The sequence below is a fragment of the Peromyscus californicus genome, unplaced genomic scaffold (genome assembly GCF_007827085.1).
Source record: "Peromyscus californicus insignis strain IS unplaced genomic scaffold, ASM782708v3 Scaffold_16__1_contigs__length_79575227, whole genome shotgun sequence".
In the NCBI taxonomy this organism is placed as follows: Eukaryota; Metazoa; Chordata; class Mammalia; order Rodentia; family Cricetidae; genus Peromyscus; species Peromyscus californicus.
Genome location: NW_026294458.1, coordinates 2,104,776 through 2,128,703, shown reverse-complemented (window position 1 = coordinate 2,128,703; position 23,928 = coordinate 2,104,776). Strand labels below are relative to the sequence as shown.

The 23,928-nt window shown below is 39.6% G+C and overlaps 1 protein-coding gene across 4 annotated transcripts in view; it reads left to right on the top strand.

Moving 5' to 3' along the window:
• Spidr (scaffold protein involved in DNA repair) overlaps positions 1 to 23,928 on the top strand; it is a 297,019-nt gene that overhangs the window by 35,818 nt on the left and 237,273 nt on the right. For 3 of the 4 annotated variants that reach the window (XM_052739949.1, XM_052739947.1, XM_052739950.1), the window contains exons 4-5: positions 2,526 to 2,702; positions 9,838 to 10,001. In XM_052739949.1, coding sequence (XP_052595909.1) covers positions 2,526 to 2,702; positions 9,838 to 10,001 — 341 coding nt within the window. The remainder of the gene's footprint in view (positions 1 to 2,525; positions 2,703 to 9,837; positions 10,002 to 23,928) is intronic. The other variant, XM_052739948.1, reaches the window with a different exon arrangement.

Here is a 23,928-nt window from a genome sequence, read left to right as displayed (position 1 = left end):
AGCCACTGATCTAATAGGATAACTCAAATTTAGAACTTAATAATGAATAATTGAGGAACCAAATGGTCTGGTTTGAATTCTGATAACCATAAAAATATTCACATGAAAAAAATATATGACTTACACTATAGGAACCACTGCTACAAACTGCAATTTTTTTGCTTTGTGCATTATTAGTTATAGATACTTTCTAACTACAAATACAAGGAAGCTCTGTTTACAAAAAAGGGACTGATGTTTTCTCTTGCAGTAAGACATCCAGAGTCCAGCTATTTTGAGCTCCGTAATGTTAATATGGGATTGGTTCTGTTGGGTGAAAGGTGATAGTTTGGTATTTTAGGTCAAATTCTTGAGGAGAATGTTGGCTTTTATCCAATGAACTTTGCTTTCTTTGGGAAGATAGACATTTTGTAGGACCTTGGCTAGAACCTGTCACATAGATTACCAGTTATCTCCACTAAAGATGGTGTGATGAAGGTAGGGATTTTTATACGTGCATATTGTTGCTAGTAAAATTAGAGTTGGTTGTAATGGAGAAGAGTGGGTATATATAACAGGTTACTATCATCTTCCCATCTCTATGGAGATGGATTAGAAGAGGTCTTTCAGTCTTCACTGATCTTGGGAAAACAAGCTAAATGCTCAAATCTCGGATTCTGCATCTGGGAAATGCTGTGGGATGGTCTGTATGTCAAGTGTGTTGCTGATTGGTCAATAAATAAATCACTGATTGGCCAGTGGCCAGGCAGGAAGTATAGGCGGGACAAGGAGGAGAATAAAGCTGGGAAGTGGAAGGCTGAGTCAGACACTGCCAGCCGCCACCATGACAAGCCGCATGTGAAGATGCTGGTAAGCCACGAGCCATGTGGCAAGGTATAGATTTATGGAAAAGGATTAATTTAAGCTGTAAGAACAGTTAGCAAGAAGCCTGCCACGGCCATACAGTTTGTAACCAATATAAGTCTCTGTGTTTACTTGGTTGGGTTTGAGTGGCTATGGGACTGGCGGGTGACAAAGATTTGTCCTGACTGTGGGTAAGGCAGGAAAACTCTAGCTACAGGGAAATAGGCCTAAGATTGAAGGTTTTCTTGGTCATTGTATTAAGTGAGCTAGGAAGATGGGTAAAATTCCTATTTGTAAGGTACTCCGTTAATGCTGACAGTTGCCATTGTGTCTGATGGCATAAAGAGCTGTGCGTGTGCTTGCCCACAATTCTGTGTGCTGGAGTAACTATATGATCCAGAGACTAAACATTCTAAGCCATATTATCATTTCACAGGTTTCTTTTCTTTTCCCCTCTTTTGAGATGTCTCATGTAACTCAGGCTGATGTTGAACTTGCTGTGTAACTGAAGCTGATCCTCTTGCCTCTACCTCCCGAATGCTTGGAAAGCAGGAATGCACCACTGTGCTCTGTTAGAGAATGCTGAGGGTTTGAACTCAGGGTTTCATGCACTGTAGACAAACCCTCTAACGATTGAGCTATTTCCATAGCCTGTGTTTTTTTCCTATGCAAAAATGTCCCTTTAAAATTTATAAAACACTGTCTTATATAATAAACTGGCAGAAGTCTTTTCGAAATATCTACTAGTAGTGCAGAATTATATATTTCTTTTTACTAGTACCAAATGTTCTTATATTTGTATCAATTTGTGTTTAATTTTTAAAATATAATATATGGAAAAAGGTGTGCTTTTTAAAATAAATGTAGTTTATGTATTTTTCTGGAGTTGTATATTCAGTTTTGGGAGAAAACTAAATATTAAATAAATTGCTACTTGCATTTAATTACAGGAGGTTCTTTTGAGATAATTTTCTCAGACCAGAACATATTTGACTCATAATGTTGTTTTTTATTATATAGATGATACACAGTATATTCTGAAAGGCTCATAGAGTTTGTACCAGTGTATTCTATTTATAATACGGCTTTAGTTAAGCCAAGATAGAGACATAAAAGGCTTAGGAAAGAGGTCAATGGGAAAAGGTATGTAAAACATTTCCTAGAACTGGTTCATTTTTAAAATAGCAGCTCCTAAAATGAGTTTAAAGTAGCCTATTGGTAGGAATTCCAAGCTAAAGTTTCAAACAACAACCACCACCACCACCACAGCCCCCACCCTCCAAAGGTGGTGGATCAAGGATCAAGCAAACAACAAAACCCAGCCACATTTATTTAGAAGGTTGAGGAACAAATTTTTTTATGAGAGCTGGAAAATACAAGTAAAGAATATATTTCTGTAAACAGTGTTTAGGGTCTGAGGCCTATGTCCATGACTGTTTCCTTATCTCTTTCTGTTTTAATTTGTCTCTTATAACTTATTTGAACTCCAGCTGTTGTCCTTGGCTTTAATTCAGAGAATCTGTGTGGGACTGCTCATGGAACATTGTGTAAGAAGATGTACCACAACATTGTTTTCATTGTCTTTAGAGTTTTTGTGATTGTGGCTTTGTCTAATTAATATGCATAAAATCTCATTCAGATAAATAACAACTGTCAGCTGATATTTGTCTTTTCTTCTGTAGCAGAAACAGCAGGTGAGAGTCCTAGTGAGGTGGCAGATATCACATGGAGTTCGAGTGGAAGTGATTTCTCAGACGAAGATAAGACCCTCCCTCAATTACAGAGAGATGGACGTGGCTATGTCGCAGACAGGTTTTGTAGCAGGATGATTTCATGTCCAGAAGATGGAGCCACTGAAGGTAAGTTCCTAGTTTTGTAAGAAGTCCAGTTTCTGTTAAATATAAGGTTCAGTAGTAGTGGAAACTTATATTCGTTTTATATTTTTATTATGAATTATGACTTTACTGAGTTGTATCCTCCGTATATTTCCTTATATATTTGTTATAACAACTTAAAGAAATAGATGTTATAGTGGCTTCTTATTTTGTTTTCACGTTTTATATTTTGAGATAGAGTGGGTGTAGCCTGAGCTTGCCTTGAATCTGAAACCCTCTTGTGTTTGCTGTGGTGATACTTTGTGCTCTAACAAATAAAGCTTGCCTGGAGATCAGACTATGGAGCTAAGCCACTAGTTAACCATAGAAGCAGGACAGTGATGGCACATACCTTTAATACTAGTACTTGGGATCTCATGCCTTTGATCCCAGTACTAGGGAGGAGGAAACAGGAAGTCATATGGCTGAGTGGAGAGAGGAATGTAAGGTGGGCGGAGACAGAAGTCCAGCCCCCTTTTCAGGCTGAGGAGTCAGGGGAGGTAAGCAGTGGTTGTGGCTTGCTCCTTTGTCTCTCTGATCTTTCAGCATTTACCCCAATATCTGGCTCGGGATTTTATTATTAAGACCAATTAGAATTGGTGTCACATCTGGCGTTCAACTTTTGGGGCACAAATTCATGAAAAGCTGCTTGCCTGTGACTTTGCAGCCACCAGCACAGGCCGGAGCTGCACAGGACTGGAGTAACTACCCTGCTGGCTAAGGTTTTCCCTTCTTTTCCTCAAGCCTCTGAGTGAGTTGGGATTTTTCTGTTGCAGCGTATCTGCAGCAAACTCTGTAGGCTTTTGGGCTCCAAAAACCGCAGGAATTAGCTGCTTTCGCACATTCCTCCTGTGGAGAGGGCTGGCTCTTTGGCTTCTTTGCACATTACCCCGTGGAGATGGCTGACTCTTTGGCTGCTTCTCTTCTGGTGGGTTGTGGATTTTCCCTGGACCCCTCCTTGGGATGCTGCCACACTTGGTAACTGCCTTGAAAACTGCTAGGGCTTTGACTGTTCTATGTAGAGCAGTCAGCCCCACACTTCACCATCATCTGAATCGTTGTCGTTGGCAGATTGGGTGAGACAATTTCGAATTCTTAAAGGGAGAAATTAGTTAAAAGAGAATTTTTTCCCACATTAAAAATGCTAATGTAGGAAGACAATCTCTATATGATAACCACACCCTCTCTTTATGCCACACAGCAGCCTTGAATGCTTGGGACAGAATTGAAGAAATAGGAAAGAAAATTGAGTCATTTAGTAAAGTCATACAGGGCCCCAAAGAAACCTTCACTGATTTCTTACAAAGATTGACTTCAGAAGCTAGACAGATAATAATTGAATCTCTGGCTTTTGAAAATGCTAATGCAAAATGCAAAAGGGTAATTAGCCTGTTAAAAGCAAGATCAACACCCTTGGAGGAATGGATCTGAGATACAATCAATATTGAATCTCATAACTATGATGATCCTTGGATAAGAGAGGTGATTTTCAGAGGTTTGAAGAAAAATCAAAATGTCAAATGTTTCAATTTTGTAAACAAGGTCACCTAAAAAGGGAGTGTAAACAGGGCGTTCTTAGAAACATTGTTTTATCCAGGAATAATCTGATCAGAAGACCCCTCCCTTCTGGAGTATGCAGAAGGTGTGGCAAAGGCAGACATTGAACTTACAATTTAGATCAACAAGGGACAGTCAAGTTAACCCTTTGACATTGGGAAATGCCTTGGGGGGCCTCTTGCAGGCCCCCATGTCAAATTTGGTTCAATCATTTCCTATCATGGAGGAAACTCCTTCCCAGAGCAATTAAAGAACCTAATGCCTATTGTAAGAAACCATACTACTCTGGATGACAGAACAACTATAGAAGAGAGAACAAAAAATTCAGGAGAAACTATAATAGGGTATAAAAGGATAGATTATTCAGTCTACTTTTAAAAAGCAACTACTTGTTTAAAATACTTTACATTGATATGAACCTTTGTATGCTGATACAAAGTTGAGATTATTTTTGTTAGAATATACTACTGTTGAACATACTGTACATACATTTCTAGTCTTGTTCAATGTATTGTACCTATACATATTATTTAACAATGTAATGCAAAATTGCTAGTCCTTGAAAGTTATTATTACAAACTATTTAAGATAATAAAGAAATGTTAGTAGTTAGTCACCTATTACAATTAAACTTGTGGTTTACAGTTTGCCTCTCAAGTAATGAGATTGCAAACCTGTACCACTATGTTGCTGTTGGATGTCTTTCTGTATGCTGTGTGGCTCCCATTGGATAATAAATAAAGCTATTTTAGCCTATGGCAAGAAAGCTTACAGCCAGGCAGGAAATCCAAGCAGAGATATAGGGAGATGAAGGGTGAAGTGGGGGTAGACACCAGCCCGCTGCCGAAGGAGCAACAAGATAGGTAATGCCATGGCCATGTGGCAACATATATATTAATAGGAATGGGTTAATTTAAGATGAAAGAGCTAGCTAGCTAGCAAGAAGCTGAAGCCATAGGCCATACACTTTGTAATTAACATAAGCCTCTGTGTAATTATTTTATAAGCGGCTGTGGGACTGCGGGTGGGAGAGATTCATCCTGACCGTGAGGCCTGATGGGACACAGAGAAACTTCCCTCTGCATTATGTGGCCTCTCCTTCCTGTGTTTCCTTTTTTCTTTTTCTTTCTGTTTTATTGTACTTAATATGTTAGGTTTGATTCTCTCAGATTTAGTTGGTATTCTCTTTTTACTTTTTAATGCCAAGCCAGTTCTCCTAATTCCTAAGCAATGCCACACCCATGCTTCTTCCTGGCTAATTTGTTATTAATGAATAAATATTACAACAATCAGTATGTTGTAGAAGTGTAACTTAGTAGTAAGTTTCAGTTCTGATGATACTTTATAGTGTATTGTGTTTATATTAAAACAAAACTTCTCAAAATTAGCACTATTGCTTTCAAAATAAGCTTGTTGCTTTTAACTCTGATAGTTCATTTTAGTTATTCCAGCAAAGTTAGGTTTGCTGAGATGTCTCTGGAAAGTGCTTAAAATCCATTGACCACTTTGAGTGCCATTCTGGCAACTACCACTGACATTTTAGTAGTTATCTGATAGGGTAGTATTTTACATTGTGTGTAAATTAAAAAAGCTGGGGGCTGGAGAGATGGCTCAGAGGTTAAGAGCACTGCTTGCTCTTCCTAAAGGTCCTGAGTTCAATTCCCAGCAACCACATGGTGGCTCACAACCATCTGTAATGAGATCTGGTGCCCTCTTCTGGCCTGCAGGGATATGTGCAGGCAGAACACTGTATACATAATAAATAAATCTTTAAAAAAAAAAAAAGCTGATAATTCTTACGTTAGTAATTTGGTCTTGTTGACTGAAACTCACTGTGATAAGACTCTTGACTAATTTTTTACATGATTTAGAACAGGATTTCAATATTAAAAACTGTGCTTTATATTAATTATATCTTAATAAAACTGCTGTTTAAAACGTGGCTGCCCTCTTCTACTGAAAACGATATTCAGTAGGTTCTAACATTCTATTTGTAAATGGAAACATGCTCTGGGCTAATTATTTGAAATGAACTAACACTGCACTTAAGGGACTGAGAAGTAAGATAGTTGTGAGTTCAAAGCCAGCTTGGCTTACATCTGGAGTTCCAACCCATGCTTGGTTCCTTATTGATATCTTGTCCCAGAAAACAAAAAATTAGGGGTTGGGGAAATGACTATATCACTAAAATGTTCCTGCATAGGTGTGAGGACCTGATCTCGATCCCTACTAGCCATGTAAAAAGAAAAAAGCTGGGTACAGTGTGCATCAGCACTGGTACGGAAGAGAAAGGAAGATCACTAGTGCATCCTAACCAGCCAGGCCATCAAATCATCCACTTAAGAAGAGATCCTGTCTCAACATATAAGGTTGAAAGTGATCAGAAGATCCCTGACACTGACTTCTGGCCTCTACATACACGTACACAGAAGTGTATGTGCATCCTTACATACTAGCCGATAAATTAGAAACTAGAATACTTAAAAAATGAGATTATTTAACATCTTACTGACTTTTCTTATAAAGTTAATCCTCAGGTAGTAAAGAGTAAATGATCCTTTGGAGTATTTGAAGCCATGCACGTGGTTGCTGGGCTGTCTCCATTTTTCAGTTCTCTCTTCCTAGTCTTCTAATTTTTTTTAAACCTTTAATGAATGACAAATGTTACAGTTATTGTGATTTTATTTTGTTTAAGATACGAAGCTGGGTGCTAAGTATATTACTTCTTTTTATACATACTCTATCTTATGAGCTAAGAAATCTCTTCATTTTATTAGATGATTGGGACTTATAAAAGGTCATGTTATAAAAGGTCACGTGAAGAGAGGCACATTTGTAAGTGCTCCAGTTGATAATTCAGACCTAGGGATGCCACTGTTTAATTGTATACTGGTTGCCAAACCTTTCTTCATTTCCTTTACAAATAATATCCCAGACCTAGGATTAGAGTGTCTTGACTACAGGATCCAGAATTGGGTTTAAGAAGGAAGAACTCTAAGTTAAAATTGTCAAAATATTTTTTTTTCTTTTCTTAAAAATTCCTCTTCTTGGGCTTGAGGAGGTAGTTCAGTTGGTAAACAAGATTTGAGTTCAGCACCCAGAACCTGTGGTTTTAAAGTCATAAGCCCTGGTATGGTGACACACCTTTAATCCCAGCACTTGGGAGGATCTGTGAGTCCAAGGCCACCTGGTCTCCATAGCAGGTTCCAGATCAGCCAAGGCTGTACTGTGAAACCCTATAAACAAAGCAAAATAAAACAGAAACCAGGCGTGGTGGTGCATGAATCTCAACATTAGGGAGGCAGCTTGGTGGATCCCAGGGGCTCAGTGGCAGGAAGACCTTGCTTTCTTAATAAATTACAGGTGAGTGAGAGACTCGATCTCAGAAAATATGTAGGGCAGTGCCTGAGGAACAACACCCAGCTTGACTCTGGTCTGCACATGCACGTACTCACATGTACACACGTGCGCCCCCCACCCCGCCCCCAAACATGAACATATACCCAGATAATTTAGTCTTTTAGAACTTTTACAAAGCCCCTTAGTTTATTAAAGACCCAGTCATCATTTGTAAAGTGAATGGGATTACTATGGTTAGTAACAGAATTCCCATTTTGTTTCTGGTGTATCACTTAATTTCACTCACCACATTGCAATGTTGTTTTTCTGTGGGTTACTCAAAGTAAATACTGTTGTCTCTCTTCCATTTCTTTATTGTGACTGTTGACATCTGGATTGGTGTGACAGACCCTTCTAAAATACTCATTCTGTTGAGTGAAAACCGGAATTTGTGATGGGTGCTCCTCAGGTGTGTGGTGCTGGTGGCAACTCTAGTTTTGTGTGTGCTCTTCTCTGGCTCACCACAACTTCCTGCTGTGATAATGCAGCAGCTCAGAGAGTTTGTTGTGCACTACCCTGCCTGGCTTCGTCATGAGAAGTAAAGGTCTAGTTTTTCACTGGTGATTTAACCTCTAGTTTTTTGTAATTAGTGTAGTGGACTTTTACCATATCTTCTCAGACCTTACCAGACTAAAAAAAGCTATTCATTTATTTATTTATCTATTTAATAAAATTAATTAAGTAATTAATTTAGTTTTTCAAGACAGGGTCTCTGTGTAACAGCCCTGGCTGTCCTGGAACTCACAGAGATCCACCTGCCTCTGCCTCCTAAGTGCTGGGATTAAAAGTGTGTTCTACTATGCCCAGCTTTATTAAAAAGTTATTTTAAATTTTTCCCCATATCTTATTTGTTATTTTATTTTGTGTGTATATATGAATGCTTGCATGTATTTAACTGCACCACGTGAGTGCCTGGTGCCTGTGGAGGTCAGAAGAGGGTATCTGGAACTTGAGTTACAGAGTTGTAAGCTACTGTGTGGATGCTGGGAACAGCCTGATTTTTCTGTAAGGGCAGCAAGTGCTTTTAATGGCCAAGCCATCTCTCCAGCCTCATCTGTATTTTAACTTTACTATTATTTTTTTCTTTAACATTTTAAGTTCCAGCCAGGTACTAAATCTGGCACATTTTGAATGAACTATTCCTTCACTTTAGTGGAAGAAGAGAGTCTATGCCCTTCCATTAAGTGAGATGTAAATAGATCCATGATCTTAGCTCTTTGAGTATTTGTACTTTGAGCTATAGGAAAGATTTATGTTATGTATTGTGCCTCACAGTTCAGTCCATCTGTGATAACTGCTTTCAGTTATTTAGGAATAGCAGATTAGATTTAGTACATTTGGTCATGTAATACATGTGCATAATTTATCTGTCTTAAAATTTGCTAAAGTTGTAATGAGATTATGAGGTAAAATGAATCTAAATTAGTTTAATTCCTTTTTATGAAAGATACTTCTGGAAAAAATTCTTGTGTGGAGATACTTGAAGAAGTTATTTCTTTTAATTTCAAAAATTAATTTTTTTTCAGGTTTATTTTTATTTTATTTATATGGATGTTTTGCCTTCACGCATGTTTGTGTACCACATGCATGCAGTACCCTTGGAAGCCAGAAGAGAGCATTGGATCTACTTGGAACAGGAATTACAGACTTTTTAAAAACTGTGTGGGTTCCAGGAATTGAACCTGGGTTCTCTGCAAGAGCAGTCATTACTCCTAACTACTGAGCCATCTCTCTAGCCTTGAAAAAGTTATTTCTAACAAGGGACTATATAAATAAACCATGGTTTGTTGATACGCTAGACTACTGAATTATGTAGAAGAATGAGATAGCTGTTATTGATGAGGGATCTCTTCATTATCTTAATTAAAGAAACGTCAAGATGTGTAAGAAAGGAGAAATAGTATGTATCTCATTTTCTTGAACGTGCTGGAGAAACTACAAGGATTAAGAAACAAATGAATAACAGTAGTTCACTTATATTTGAGGTGGGGGTGAGAATTGGGAGGCAGAGTGACCAGAGGTGAGAGTAGGAGTAGAGTGTTCACTTGGTGTATTTATAAAAGTCATCCAGTGCTATGTGTGCATCAACCATTGAGAATAAGTTTACAAAATAAATATCAGGGGGCTATAAAATTAACAAAGTTAAAAAATTGTATTTTTTTAGATGAATTACAGTTTATTGACTGGGAGATCAACAGTGACATGGAAGATCCTGGGGGGCCAAGTGAATGTGACGATGGTGAGGGGGCCGTGGACATCTCGGATTGTGCTTCTTGTGCAAGCAGTCATTCTTTGACAAACGATGACAGGCTCTGTGAGCCCCCTGAGGTAAGAATAATTGTGTGAACTCTTCTGTTCGCCTATGACATTGGGTGAGTGTAGCGTTTCTCTCACTTAATCTTAACCCCACCTCCTCAGGGCAGCCATCACTTCAACTCCCCACCTCCTCAGGGCAGCCATCACTTCAACTCCCCACCTCCTCAGGGCAGTCATCACTTCAACTCCCCACCTCCTCAGGGCAGCCATCACTTCAACTCCCCACCTCCTCAGGGCAGCCATTTTAACTCTGGCTAGAGGATTTTGTTCTTCATGCTCATCTCTAAAGTGACAGGATCTCCTGCACTGAGCTCACATCCATCCATCTCTGTTCCTTGTGCTGCCCTTGTAGTCTCCCAGTACAGATATAGTGAGGTTTGTGACTAGTATTCAACATTTTCACATCGATAATATTGATGACCAAGGGTACTATTTCTTTCATAGCTTTTTTTTTTTTTTTTGTTTTCCTTTGGCATACTGTTATTTTTTCGCTTAACCTAATTTAATGCTAATAATTAATTTGTCACTGTTGTTTGTTTCTGTTGTTAAGCTGTTTAGACATCGTAGGGATTTTATCTCTTCTGTTTTCTTAGAACTCTCTAGCCCACAGCCTCCTAGCCACTCCAGTTTGAATATAATGTGCTCACTAGTTGTGGATGTTGTTACCTTGGGGTCTCCCCTCATCATCTGTGCTAGTTATTGTTTTGTAGCTGTGACAGACCGCAGGTAAAAACTTCAGGGAGAGCCAGGCAGTGGTGGTGCACACCTTTAATCCCAGCACTCGGGAGGCAGAGCCAGGCGGATCTCTGTGAGCTCAGGGCCAGCCTGGGCTACAGAGCGAGATCCAGGACAGGCACCAAAACGACACAGAGAAACCCTGTCTCGAAAAATCAAACCAAACCAAACCAAACCAAAACAAAACAAACCAAACCAAAACAAAAACCAAAAAAACAACTTCAAGGAGAAAGTTTATTTGGATTCTCTGTCTTGGAGCTTGCATGGTCTCATGATTGGCCAAAGTATCTGGTGGGTTTCACATATCGACAGAGAAAGAGCAGAAAGGGCTAGCTGCCTGATGTAATCTTAGGAAACATGGCCCTAGTCATCTGCTTCCTTCAGCTAGACTTAACACTAGATATTTTAGAATCCCACAAAATAATGTTTGCAGAGGGGACATGTGTGCACCACAAGAGCCTGTAGAGGGTTTTCCTACCCAGATGCTATCCCTAGCGTTCCAGAGATTTATTTATGAACCTTAATCCTGTATGGAGCTCTGTGCCCTCCTGTACGTAAGTATTTTCTCAGTTTTCATCCTCATTTTGGTTAGACGCATTTTTCAATAGTCTCAGAGAAAAACTTGATAGACGATAATTGCTTGAGGTTGGGTATGTCTAAAAATGTTATCAGCAGTGTGGTAACTTACACCTGTAATCCCAGCATGAAGGGGGCTGATGGTAGAGGATTATGAGTTTGACACCAGTTTGGGTTAGTTTGAGAGGGGGAGCGGAGAAGGAGAAAGAGAAAGAGGGACAAGGGGTGGGGAAGGGGATGATTTTATAATGCATTTATAGTACATGCGACTGAAAACTTGTATAGACTCTTAGGCTGGAAATGGTTTTCTTTTAAAGCTTTGAAAACATGCTTTTGTTTTCCGGTTTTTCCAGTTATTGTCAACAAGCCTGAAGTAGCCTCATTCTTGATCTTTTAAGATTTCTTTATTGCTGGTTTTAAGCAATTTGATTGTGGTTTGCCTTGGTATGATTTGTTGAGTATTTGTCAAGATGCTGGTGAATGCAATGAATGTGTTTTTGGGAGTCCTCAAGACCAGTAAGTTCAGTATTGCTTTCTTTTGTATTTTGGTGGTACGGGAAAACATATATGCTGGTAACTTTATATATGCTAGACTAGTACTATGCCACTGAGGTAAGTGATCCTTAGCATACTTTTACAATGGCTGCTTTAACAGTATGAAGTGATATTTCATTGAGTTTTTTTTTTTTATTAAAAAACATTTATTTAATTATTTGTGTGAGTATGTATATGTGTACACATGCCTGTGGGTGCTCATGGAGGCCAGAAGAGGTCATCAGGTCTCCTGGAGTTGGAGTTATAGGAAATAGTGAGCCACCCAACATGGGTGCTGGAAACCAAACTCTGGTACTTTGAAAGAGCAGTAAGTGAATACTCTTTTTTTTTTTTTTGTTTTTTGTTTTTTGTTTTTTGTTTTTTGAGACAGGGTTTCTCTGGGTAGCTTTGCGACTTTCCTGGAACTCACTTGGTAGCCCAGGCTGGCCTCGAACTCACAGAGATCCACCTGCCTCTGCCTCCCGAGTGCTGGGATTAAAGGCGTGCACCACCACCGCCCGGCGAATACTCTTAATCATGGAGCCATTTTTCCAGCTCCTCATTGGGATTTTAATTTGCATTTCTTGGAAGTCTACTAAAGATTTGTACTTTTGGTCATTCATGTGTCTTGTTACAATATTAAGGTTTCTAAATAAAATAAAATAAAATAAAATAAAAAACCCCAAAGACCAAAAAAACACCCCAAAATAGAACTACCCTATATATAACCCAGCAAATATACATCTGGGTAGGTATGCAAATAAATTGAATCAGTGTGATGAAGATTTTTCTGTACTCCTGTTGTCCTTGTTTGCTTTGCTTTCTGTTGCTGTGAAAAAAACTGACGAAAGGCAACTTGGGAGAGGAAGAGGAGTCAAGGCAGGAATTCAAGGAAGGAGCCTGAAGCAGAAACCACTGAGAAATGTTACTTAATGGGTTGTTTCCCTGGCTTGCTTGACTACCTTTCTTATACAGTCCACGTTCACATGCTTAGGAATGGCACCCCCTAGAGTGGGCTTGACCTCCCTCTCAGCAATTAAGAAAATGCCCCACAGACATGCCCAGAATGCACAGTCTGATGAATCCAGTTCTTAAATTGAGATTTTTTTCTCTTTCCAGTTATGTCTAGTTTTGTGCCAAGTTGTCAACAACCATGACACCCCTGTTATTGCAGAATATTCATCATAGCAAGATGTTGAAGCAACCTAGGTGTTCAGACCCGAATGAATGGGCAGATAAAATGTTATATATATAATCAATACTATTCATCCCTTAAAAAGAAAGGAATTCTGACATTTGTAGCAACATTGGTGAGCTTAGATGACATCTGTTAACTGAGATAAATCAGACACATATGAAGGCAAAACAGGTTTAGTATCCTTTATTTGGGGTTGTTTTAGATAAAAATGAATTTTAGATTTCAGACCATTTGCATACATATAATGAGTTATTTTAGATATGGGAACAAAGTCTAAACATGAGTTCAGTGGTGCTTGGTATACAACCATGTACATAAGGACTGAAGGAAATTTATACAATGCTTTTAGTGTGCCTGGCTTTTGACTATAATTCAACACATGAGATCAAGTATGCAATTTTCCACTTGGAGTGTCCCGTCAATTACTCAGTAAATTTCCGATTTTGGAATTTGTATTTTTGAATTATGGATGCTTAACCTGTATTACTATGGGGAAACTTGGGAAGGATTGATATTAGATATGTTTGGTTTTTGAGACAAGGTCACACTATGTTGCTCTGGTTGGCCTGGAACTTACTCTGAAGACCAATTGGCCTCAGACTCACAGAGGTCCATCTGCCTCTGCCTCTCATGTGCTGGGATTAAAAGTATATACCTCTAAACTTGGGTTGATGTTAATTCTCAGAACATTTCTTAGACTACATTATGGAAGCTGTTGTTCAAATCTTAGATGGCCTTTTAATAAAAACCCAGAGCCAGATATTGGGGTAAAAGCTGAAAGATCAGAGAAGCAGAACAGCCAGTCACTAGTTCTTACCTCTACAAAATCCTCAGCCTAAAGAGAGTGAGTTCCTGTTTCCTCATGCCTTATGCACCTTTCTCTGCCCTGCCATAATACTTCCTGGGATTAAAGGGATGTGTGCTTCCCAAGCAAAGGCATGAGATCTCAAGTGCTGGGATTAAAGGTATGTGCCACTACTGCCTGACCTCTATGTCTAATCTGGTGACTGGCTCTGTCCTCTGATACTCAGGCAAGTTTATTAGGGTACATGATATATTACCATAGAAACCATAAGTCCTGGGCTTTTCTTTGATATAACATTTTATGCTTCCATGTATTTGCATAGAATTTTATTTTTTAACAGCTAGACAATATTCCATAGTGTATCTGTATCACATTTTCCTTATCTATTTGTCAGTGGAAGGACATAGGTTGTTTCCATTTTCTAGCTGTTGTGAATACAGTAACAGTGAACATGCTGAGCAAGTATCTGTGTAGTAGGATGCTGAATCCTTTGGGCACCTGACATAGCGTGTATATCTGGGTCATATGGTAGAATTATTTTTAGTTTTTTTGAGGATGCTCCACACTGATTTCCAGGGTGGCTAGACCAGTTTGTAATCCCAGCAACAGTGAGTGAGGGCGTCCCTTTTCCCACGTTCCTTCTACCACTTTTCCTCAGTTGTTGAAATTTTCCATTCTGACTGGGGTAAGATGAAATCTCAAAATTGTTTTGACTCCCGCACAGTGGGGGCTCCCTCCCAGGCTCTGGATTAGGCACAAGTCACACCCAAACACAGAGAGATCCTTTATTAAACAGGGAAGAAAAGTTGAAGTGACTGCTCTCTGACTCAGGCAGAAAACAGCAGCAAATAGGAGGGGAGGGTCTGTGTTAGAATGGGCTAGGATGTGGTGGTAATGGAGATAGGGATGAGGGAGAAGGGACAGGAACCAGGGAAGGAGGAAGGGGCATATGACCCAGCGGGACAAGCGACCGCCTCGGGATAGAGAGGAGACAGACCTGGCACATAGGAAAATGGCGATTTATAAAGGTAAAATGGGAAACCCCGTGTTAGGATGAGGTGTTCAATTGTAATTGGGCATGCTAATGAGGTGAACCAAAGGGAGACTTTTTATTGCTGGACTTTGGTAGTCAGCCTCAGGAGAAGAAAGAGGCCAAATAAGGGACTAGACCTTGGTGGCCAGCTTTAGGAATGTAATCAAATGGTTTTTAGCAAGGCAGAGGGGATGGGTAAAAGGGCAAGCCCTGCCAGAGCCGTCTGCATTGAGAGGGCTAGTGTCCCTTCAACTTCTTAGCTATTTTTCTTTTTCTTTTTTTAGAAACTCTCTGTTCAGATCCCTAGCCCATTTTTAAAATGGGGCATTTGCTTTTTTGACTCTTTGTTTTTTGAGTTCTTCGTATATACCTCTGTCCAGGATATACCTGGCAAAGATTCTCTCCATTCTGTGGGCTTCCTCTTCCCCCAGTTGATTGTTTCTTTAGCAGTGCAGAATCTGTTTTGACAAGTCTCACTTGTCAATTATTGGCCAGAAAGTCTTTTCCTGCACCTATATCACGTAGGCTACCCACGCCCTCATGTTTTCTTCTAACAGTTTCAGGTTCAGGTTTCACATTTAGATTTTGATGCATTTGGAGTTAGTTTTGTGCAAGGTGGTTTTGATAGCTACAGATCTATTTTCATTCTTTTGCATGTGGACAACCAGTTTTCCCAGAACCATTTGCTGAAGGTGCTTTTTTCCCTTGAGCTTATGTTTTTGGCATCTTTGTAAAATACTAAATGGCTGAGGTTATGTGTACTATTGTTTTGGTCTTTGATTTTGTTCTGTTGGTCTACAGTCTTTGTTTTGTATATTTAAAGGTATTTTTGAAAGGTATATTGATTACAGTTATTGGGTGGTTGATTTTTGGTGTTGTTTTTTGTAACAAATTACACCTTATTTCTTTCTACTATCCCTTGGGTTAGGCTCATTCCTCTTTTCAGCCTAATAAATTGCTTCTTGTATTTTCTTTAGATGTATTACATTCATTTATGCTGTTGAATATTTGTTTAATGATGCAAAGATGTGTTGCATTCTTTTATGTTGCATTCAACTCTGTAAAGCTGTGTTATTTTGCCTGTCTAAAACACCTGATTGGGCTAATAAAGAACATCCAATAGTTAGGCAGGAGAAAGCATAGGCGAGGCTGGCAGGCAGAGAAAATAAATAGGAGGAGAAATCTAGGTTTGGGAGAAGAGAAAAGAGGGAGGATTGAGGAAAGGAGGAGAGGAGGATGCCAGGGGCCAGCCGCCCAGCCACAGAGCCAGCCATGGAGTAAGAAGGAAGGAGAGATATATAGAAAAAAAGAAGGTTAAAAAGTCCGGAGACAAAATGTAGTTAAAGAGAAATGGGATCATTTAAGTTAGAAAAATTGGCTAGAAACAAGCCAAGCTAAGGCCAGGCATTTGTAAGTAAAAGTAAGTCTCCATATATTTGTTTGGGAGCTGAGTGGTGGGTCCCCAAAGAGTAAAAAATAACCAACTACAGTTTATATCATGGATAATTTTTCTTTGTGTTTCAACTATGGAAGTTAGTTTTGCTGGGTACAGTAGTCTACGTTGGTATTCAGGTTCTACTGGCTTTTAGAGTTTCCACTGAGAAACCAACTGCCATTGTGACTGGTTTCCTTGTACGTGTGGCTTGTGTTTCTTCTCTTGAAGCCTTCAATACTCTTTCTTTGTTCTGTATTTTACTGTTTTGACTATGATATGCTGTGGGGATTTTCTTTTCTGGTCTTATTTTTTTTTGGTGTATCTGTGTGATTGTGTCTTCCCTTAGTTTGGGGAAGTTTTCTTCCCTGATCTTGGGATTCTTCTCCCTCGTTTACTCTTGTAATTCCAAGGTTTGGCTTTTTTCATGCTGTCTAACATCCTTTCCTGTCTTTATTAAATTTTTTGTATGCTTTGCTTATTACATCTAGATCATCTCCTTTATATTTAAGTTGATAATCTGTCTTTTGTTTGATGATTCTACTTATTAAGTTTTTCTTTTAAGTTTTCTAACTAGGTTTTGAGTTTTTCAATTCCATTTTTATTTCAGCTTGAGTTCTTCTATATCTTTCTTGAATTCCACTTTCAAATCCTGGTGGTTTGTTTTTGTCATTTTCTTCAACTTTGTTTTTTCTTTGGCATCACTTAGGTGCTTATTCTCGTTACCTTCCTTCTCTTTGAGTTCATTGAGCTGTTTCTTTGTGTTGCCTTTAAAACTCTTTGGATTCTTTGATGATTTTTGTGCTTATTCTTTTAAATTCTATATTCTGAAGTTCATCTAGGTAATCTCATTGGCAGATACTTCTGTAGGAATGGTAGATTTTTGGGGGGGATACTGCCTTGAGTTTTCAACTTGTATTTTTGGGATGAAATCTGGGTACATGGATTTTCTTTGTGAGTGCTATGTCTGATAATGGTCAGAGCAGGTTGGGGCAGAGGAGATGATGTACAGTTCTTGAGGTTGGTTGTGCCTTTAGTGGAATAAAGAGTACACAGGACTGGGCTAGTGTGCAGGATGTGTATCCTGGACCAGGTTTGGAATTTGGGGGTAGACTTGGGAGTACGGTGATTTCCAAGAGGGGAGGATCAGGTGGGTTCACATTGCTTGATCCTAGAGAAGGATGTGCAGGAGGATTTGGCTGTTTGGAGAGGTTGGATTTGTCCAGAGGGCCCTGTAGGTTGCAGGCAGGGAGGGCAGGTCCTGGTAGAAGCCTCTAGGTGCAGGCAGGAAGGAGTGGGGGGTGTATGTCGCATATCAGATATCCTGTATATCCTATATTTACATTATTATTCATAACAGTAACAAAATTACAGTTATGAAGTAGCAACGAAAATAATTTTGTGGTTGTGGGTCACCACTACATGAGGAACAGTATTAAAGAGTCACATCATTAGGAATGGAATGTTGAGAGCTACTGGTATAGAGACTGGTATAGAGATTCCATGCTTTCTGTGAGGCACCACAGTTTTCAAGATCGTCTTCCAACTTCCTGGTGGCAGCAGAACTGATGTCACTGACATCTTCCCTTTGGGTTTCTCTCCAGATCTTACTCTTGCTTCTCTCTTTTCTTTTTTTCCTCCAATATTTTTATTTTAAAGTTTTTCTATACAATATATTTTGGTCATACTCCCACCCCTCCAGGACCTCCCCACCTTTCTGGATACCCAACTTCATGCTCTCCTTTTCTAAAAAGAAGAAAAAACAAAATTTAAACAAACAAAATTCAGTAAAAGAAAAAGTAACAAAAATATAAACTGTTGCGCGCGCGCGCGCACACACACACACACACACAGAGAGAGAGAGAGAGAGAGAGAGAGAGAGAGAGAGAGAGAGAGAGAGAGATTGATTGATTTACTCAGTTTTGTTTTGGCCAAGTATTTCTAGGTATGAGGTTCCTGTACAGCAGTAGCAGGTCCCAAAAAAATAGGACCCTTTCTACCAAGGGTCCTACTTAAAATAAAACCCTAAATAAAACTACTGGGGTATAGCTTGGAAGTTGAGCTGGTTGGTCAGTTTCCCATCCTGAATGTTGCTATGTGACCCTCTGTCCCAGGGTTTGATTTGGACACACCTTCTAGTGTATCTAATCATGCACAGCTTCTCTCCACATTTGCTCATTCAAGTTCCTAAGTGAAAAAGGAAAGATTACAAACAAGAAAACAATCAGGAACCAGTTTCCCTAAATATTTTTGGTGTTTCTGGACTCTGGCCAGGACAGAACTACAGATAAAAGTAGGGACATTCTGGCTTCTATCCAAGAACAAACTGGTTGTCCAGAACAGGAAGCAGAGTTGCTGGGTTTTGGAGTCATGTGCCAAAACTGCCTGACTGATTTTTTTCTCCTCTCCTCATCCTTAGTTTAGGGTGAGGTTAGTCCCTAGAAGTAGTACACAAAATTTTTTTTCTTCAGTTTGTTGGCATTTCGAAGTATTTTCTATGTTATCCTGGGATCTTTTCTTTGACCCATTGGCTAGTCTTGACTATGTTGTTTATATGTTTTAAAATTCCCCAGTTTTTGCCTGTGTTTTACATGGATTTTTATTCTAATCTTGTAGAATAGCATACTTAGATTTCACCTTTTTGTATTCAGTTTTATAGCCTAATATATGATTTGTCTGGAAGAATGTTCCATATGCATTTGAAAAGAATTTGTATTCTGTTTTTGGGCAGACCATTTTTCAAGGTATCTCTTTGGTCTCATTGATGTTTTTCGAGGAGTTGGGAATATAATGTTGTTAGCTAGCTAGCATGGCTAAGGTCCTGAATTCACTGCACCATAAATAAGTAGACATGTATGTAAATAATTAGAACAGCAATTTCTTAGAACAGTTCAGTTCTTAATTTTCTTCATCATTTGCCTAGTTTTCTAATCTATCATTAAAAGCAAATTGATGTCTCCAACTATTGTTATACTGTCTATTGGCCTTTTTTTATTTGTCAATTTTGTTTACTATGTTTTCAGTCATTGTTATTACATTTCCCTCTAGTATAAAAGTGTTTGGCCTCATTTGGTGGTGCATACCTTTAATCTCACTAATTGGGAGGCAGAGGCAGGTGGATCTCTTGTTAGTTCAAAGCCAGCCTGTTCTATATAATGAGTTCCAGGCCATCCAAAGCTACATAGTGAGATCCTGTCTCAAAAAATAATAAAAAAAAAAGGTCTGATTTAATTTATTTGTCTTTTGTCTTATTGATAAGTGTTATTCATGCATATTACTTTGATTTCATTTCAACATGTTTCAGAACCCCCCCCCCCCCCCACACCACCACTATTTGGTCATTCCTGATTTATTGTTTAGTATATTTTTCTTTGTAAGTCAATTTTGTTATTGCTTATTTCCATTTTTCTTTTTTCAATTAGATGTTGTTTTAAATCTTTTTCTTTTATTAGTTCTTTGAAAATTTAATAGTGTATTTTAATCATATTTATCTCCCCCCAACTACACTCAGATCCACTCCCACTTTGTGTCCTTTTTTCCCCCTTAAACCTATTACACATACTTTGTGTGGCCCATATACTTTTTGATGTGTGGCCTTCCACTGGAGCATGAGCAACCCACAAGGGACCACACCCTTAAAGACAACTGACTCACCCTTTTTCACCAGCTGTCAATTGCCAGTCGCTCCTTAGCTAGTAGTGAGACTTCATGTCCACCTTCCCTATCCATGCTGGTATTTTGTCTGGTTTGAGCGTGTGCAGGTCTGGAGCATGCTGTGTCTGGAGCATGCTATGTACGATTGCTCTGTTGTTTCCAGAAAACACTGCTGCTGTATAGCCATCCACTGCCTCTGGCTCTTACAGTCTTTCTGCTTCCTCACCAGCAATAATTCCAGAGCCTCAAAAGGAGGGGCTGTGATATGGATGTCCTATTTAGGGCTGATTATTCCACAGGCATATTCTCAATACCTTACCCAGTTGTGGATCTCTGGGTTCATCACTATCTACTGCAAAAAAAAAAAAAAAAAAAAAAAGCTTCTCTGATGAGGCTTGAGAGATGCACTAATCTGTGGATAAAACATTGAGGCATTGGGAGTCTTAAATACCATGCCCATTTATCAGAGTAATAGTAGATTCTCCTCTAGGGCTTATGGTCTCTCTAGCCATAGATTCTTACCTCAGTACTGGTGTCAGATATGGGCTTCAACTTGTGGGATAGGCCTTAAGTCCAAAAGGAGAGTGCTTGGTTACTCCCATGACATTTGTTCCTACCAGTGGGCATGTCTTGCCTGGTAGGTTGTTGTAGCTTGCAAGGTTCACGGCTGGTTAAGATTGGTGATTGCTTTTCTCCTCTGGTAGCATACATAGCATCTTCCAGCACTAGGAAAGCTATTGAGTAGCGATGAAGCTTCCCAGTAGTTAGTACCAGCTTGATTTCTCCACGTTCAGTGACTCAGTGTGTCTTAAGGATTAGGGTACCATCAAGTTCTGGAGGATAACCAGGAGCCTTGGCAGTAGCCTGTAATGCTTACGGGGTCTGTGAGACCTAACTGCCCAACAGCTCCAAAAGAGGTAACTGATTTGTGGTGGTTTGAGTGAGAATGGCCCCCATAGGCTCATATATTTGAATACTTGGTCCCTAGTTGGAGGAACTATTTGGGAAAGATTAGGAGGTGTGGTCTCACTGGAGAAGGTGTGCCATTTCCCAGTTAGGTCTCTCTGCCTCTTTCTTGTGGGTTAGATGTAAGCTCTCAGATAGTGCTCCAACTTCATGCCTGCCCAGCTGCTGTCATACTTCCCACCATAATGGTCATGGACTTACCCCTTGAAACTGTAAGTCCCCAATTTACTCTGTAAGTTGTGTTGGTTGTAGTGCCTCTTCATAGCAATAGAAAAATAATCAAAACACCATTCCTGGCACTGGACTTTTTAATCCATTAGTCTGTGGTGTCTAGTGGGCATTGCTGCCCATTGTTTGGTAGCTCCATCTATTCTTTTTATTTATATGTATTTCAACAAGCTTCTACACTAGTCATCCTTTCCCAACTACATTTTTAGGTGTTGGGTTGGTCTTGTTTTTCCAAGGCCTTCAGGTATATCATTAACATTGATTCGAGCCTGGTGGGGTGGTGCACACACCTTTAATCCCAGCACTCAGGAGGCAAAGGGAGGCAGATCTTTATACTTTCAAGGTCAGCCTCATCTACAGAGTAAATTCTAGGACAGCAAGAACTGTTACACAGAGAAACCCTATCTGAAAAAACAACAAGAAAAATAAAAAAAACAAAAAGAAAAGAAAAAAGAAAAAGGATATTGATTCCAGATCTCTCAAATTTTTGATGTGTGCACTTTAGTGCTGTAAACTTTCCTTTTAGGAGGAGTGTCTTTATTGTGTCTTATTTTCGGTAGTGTTTGTTTTCATTTTCATTCAATTCTAGGATTTTTTTTTATTTCCTTTCTGAATTCCTTAACCCAGTTACCTAGTAGTTTAGTTTTTTTGTTGTTGTTGTTGCTTGTTTTTTACATTTCTGTGAGTTTGTATCCCCCCCACCCCCTTGGGAGTGTTTAGGGGGCCTTCCTTGATTTTTTTTTTATGTTGTAGTTTCATTTTCTTCCAGTTCTTAAAATTTGTCAATATCCCTTTTTGTTTCTTCCTTGACCCACTCATTATTCAATAATGTATTGTTTAGTTTCCATGAGTCTGTAATTTCTGTAGCTTCTATTGCTGTCGACAACAGTCTTATTTCTTGTGGTGAGATTGAATGCAGGGTGTTATCTAACTTTTTGTATATTTGTTGATCTTGCTTGTCCCTTAATATTTGGTCGGTTTTGGAGAAAGTTCTATGGAGTGTTGAAAAGAGGGTGTATAGATATGCCTCGTTTTTTCTTAGTTCCATTTACTTAGAATACCTTTTCCCATCCTTTTAATCATTGATGGTGAGGTGTTTTTTGGAGTCAGGAAAAAGATGGGTCCTGTTTTATTTTTTTAATTTTTATTTATTCTTCTCTTGTACAATACATCCTGACTGCAGCCTCCCCTCCCTCTACTCCTCCCAATCCCCCCCCCCCGCCCCCGCCCCCAGCACCATCCCTGGATAAGGCAACCTAGTAGGAAGAAAAGGGTTCCACGACAGGCAAAAGAGTCAGAGACACCCCCTCGCCCACTGTTAGGGGGGCCACAAACACCCCAAGGTAAACAACCCCAATATGTATGTAGAGGGCCTTGTGCAAACCCATGCAGGCTCTGTGGTTGCCGCCTCAGTCTCTGTGACCCCTGTGAACCCTGATTAGTTGATTCTGTGGGTCATGTTTTCCTGGTGAACTAGAGCCCACTGGCTCCTACAGTCCTTCTTCCCGCTCTTCTGCTGGGGGTGGGAGTAAGGGGATAGGGGGTGTTTCCCCAAGCTCTACCTAATGTTTGGCTGTGGGTCTCTGCATTTGCTCTCATCAGCTGCAGGAGGAAGTCTTTCTGATGACAACTGGATAAGGCACTGATCCATGAGTATAGCATAATATTAGGAATCATTTAATTGATTTTTTTTCTCAGTTGTGTTTGTTTCATCCAGATCCTGGCCAGATCCAGGCAGTGTAGGGCATTAGCTCCCTCTTGTGGCTTGGGCCTCAAGTTAGACCAGTCATTGGTTGACCACTCCCATAAGCTCTGAGCCACCATTGCCCCAGGGCATCTTGCAGGCAGGACAGGTTTTGGGTTGTAGGTTTTGTGGCTGGGTTGCTGTCCCAGTGCTACCACCAGGAGCCTAGCCTGGTTAAAGAAGATGTTTGGTTCAGGCTCCATGTCTTCTATTACTCTTTAGGGTCACCCTCATAGGCTCCAGAAAGTTTCCACTGCACTAGGCTTCCATATCACCCCTAAATGCTCACTTACTCAAGTTGTCTCTGCTACTACTCTCTCCCTCAGTCCCCACCCCACCTGATTCTGCCTGTTTCCATTTCCACTTCCCAAGTCCATCCACAAAATCTATCCTATCTCCCTTTCCCAGGGAAATCCATGCGTCCCCTCAGACCTCTCCTCTTTATCTAACTTCTCTGAGTCTGTGGATTGTGTGTGATTATCCTTTACTTAACAGAACATATCCACTTGTTTTTCTGGGTCTGGGTTGCCTCCCTCAGGATGATTTTTTTCCTAGTTCTATCTTTTTGCCTGAAAATCTCATAATGTCAATTTTTTTTTTCCTGAAAGCTGGGTAATACTGTGTAAATATACATATTCTTATCCATTTTTCAGTTGAGAGACATCTAGGTTTTTTCCAGTTTCCAGCTATTATGAATAAAGCCTCTATGAACATAGTTGAATAAGTGTCCTTATCGTATAGTGGAGCATCCTTTAGGTATATGCTCAAGAATGGGTATAGCTGGGTCCTGAAGTAAATTTATTCCTGATTTTCTGAAGAATTGCCATATTGATTTCCATAGTGACTTTACAAGTTTGTACTCCTACCAGCAATGGAGAAGTGTTCCACTTACTCCACATCCTTGCCAACATGAGTTGTCACTTATGTGTTTGATCTTAGCCATTCTGACTGGTGTAAGTTAGAATCTCTGGGATGCAGTCTACTTGATCATGGTGGATGATCTTTTTGATGTGTTCTTGGATTCAGTTTGTGAA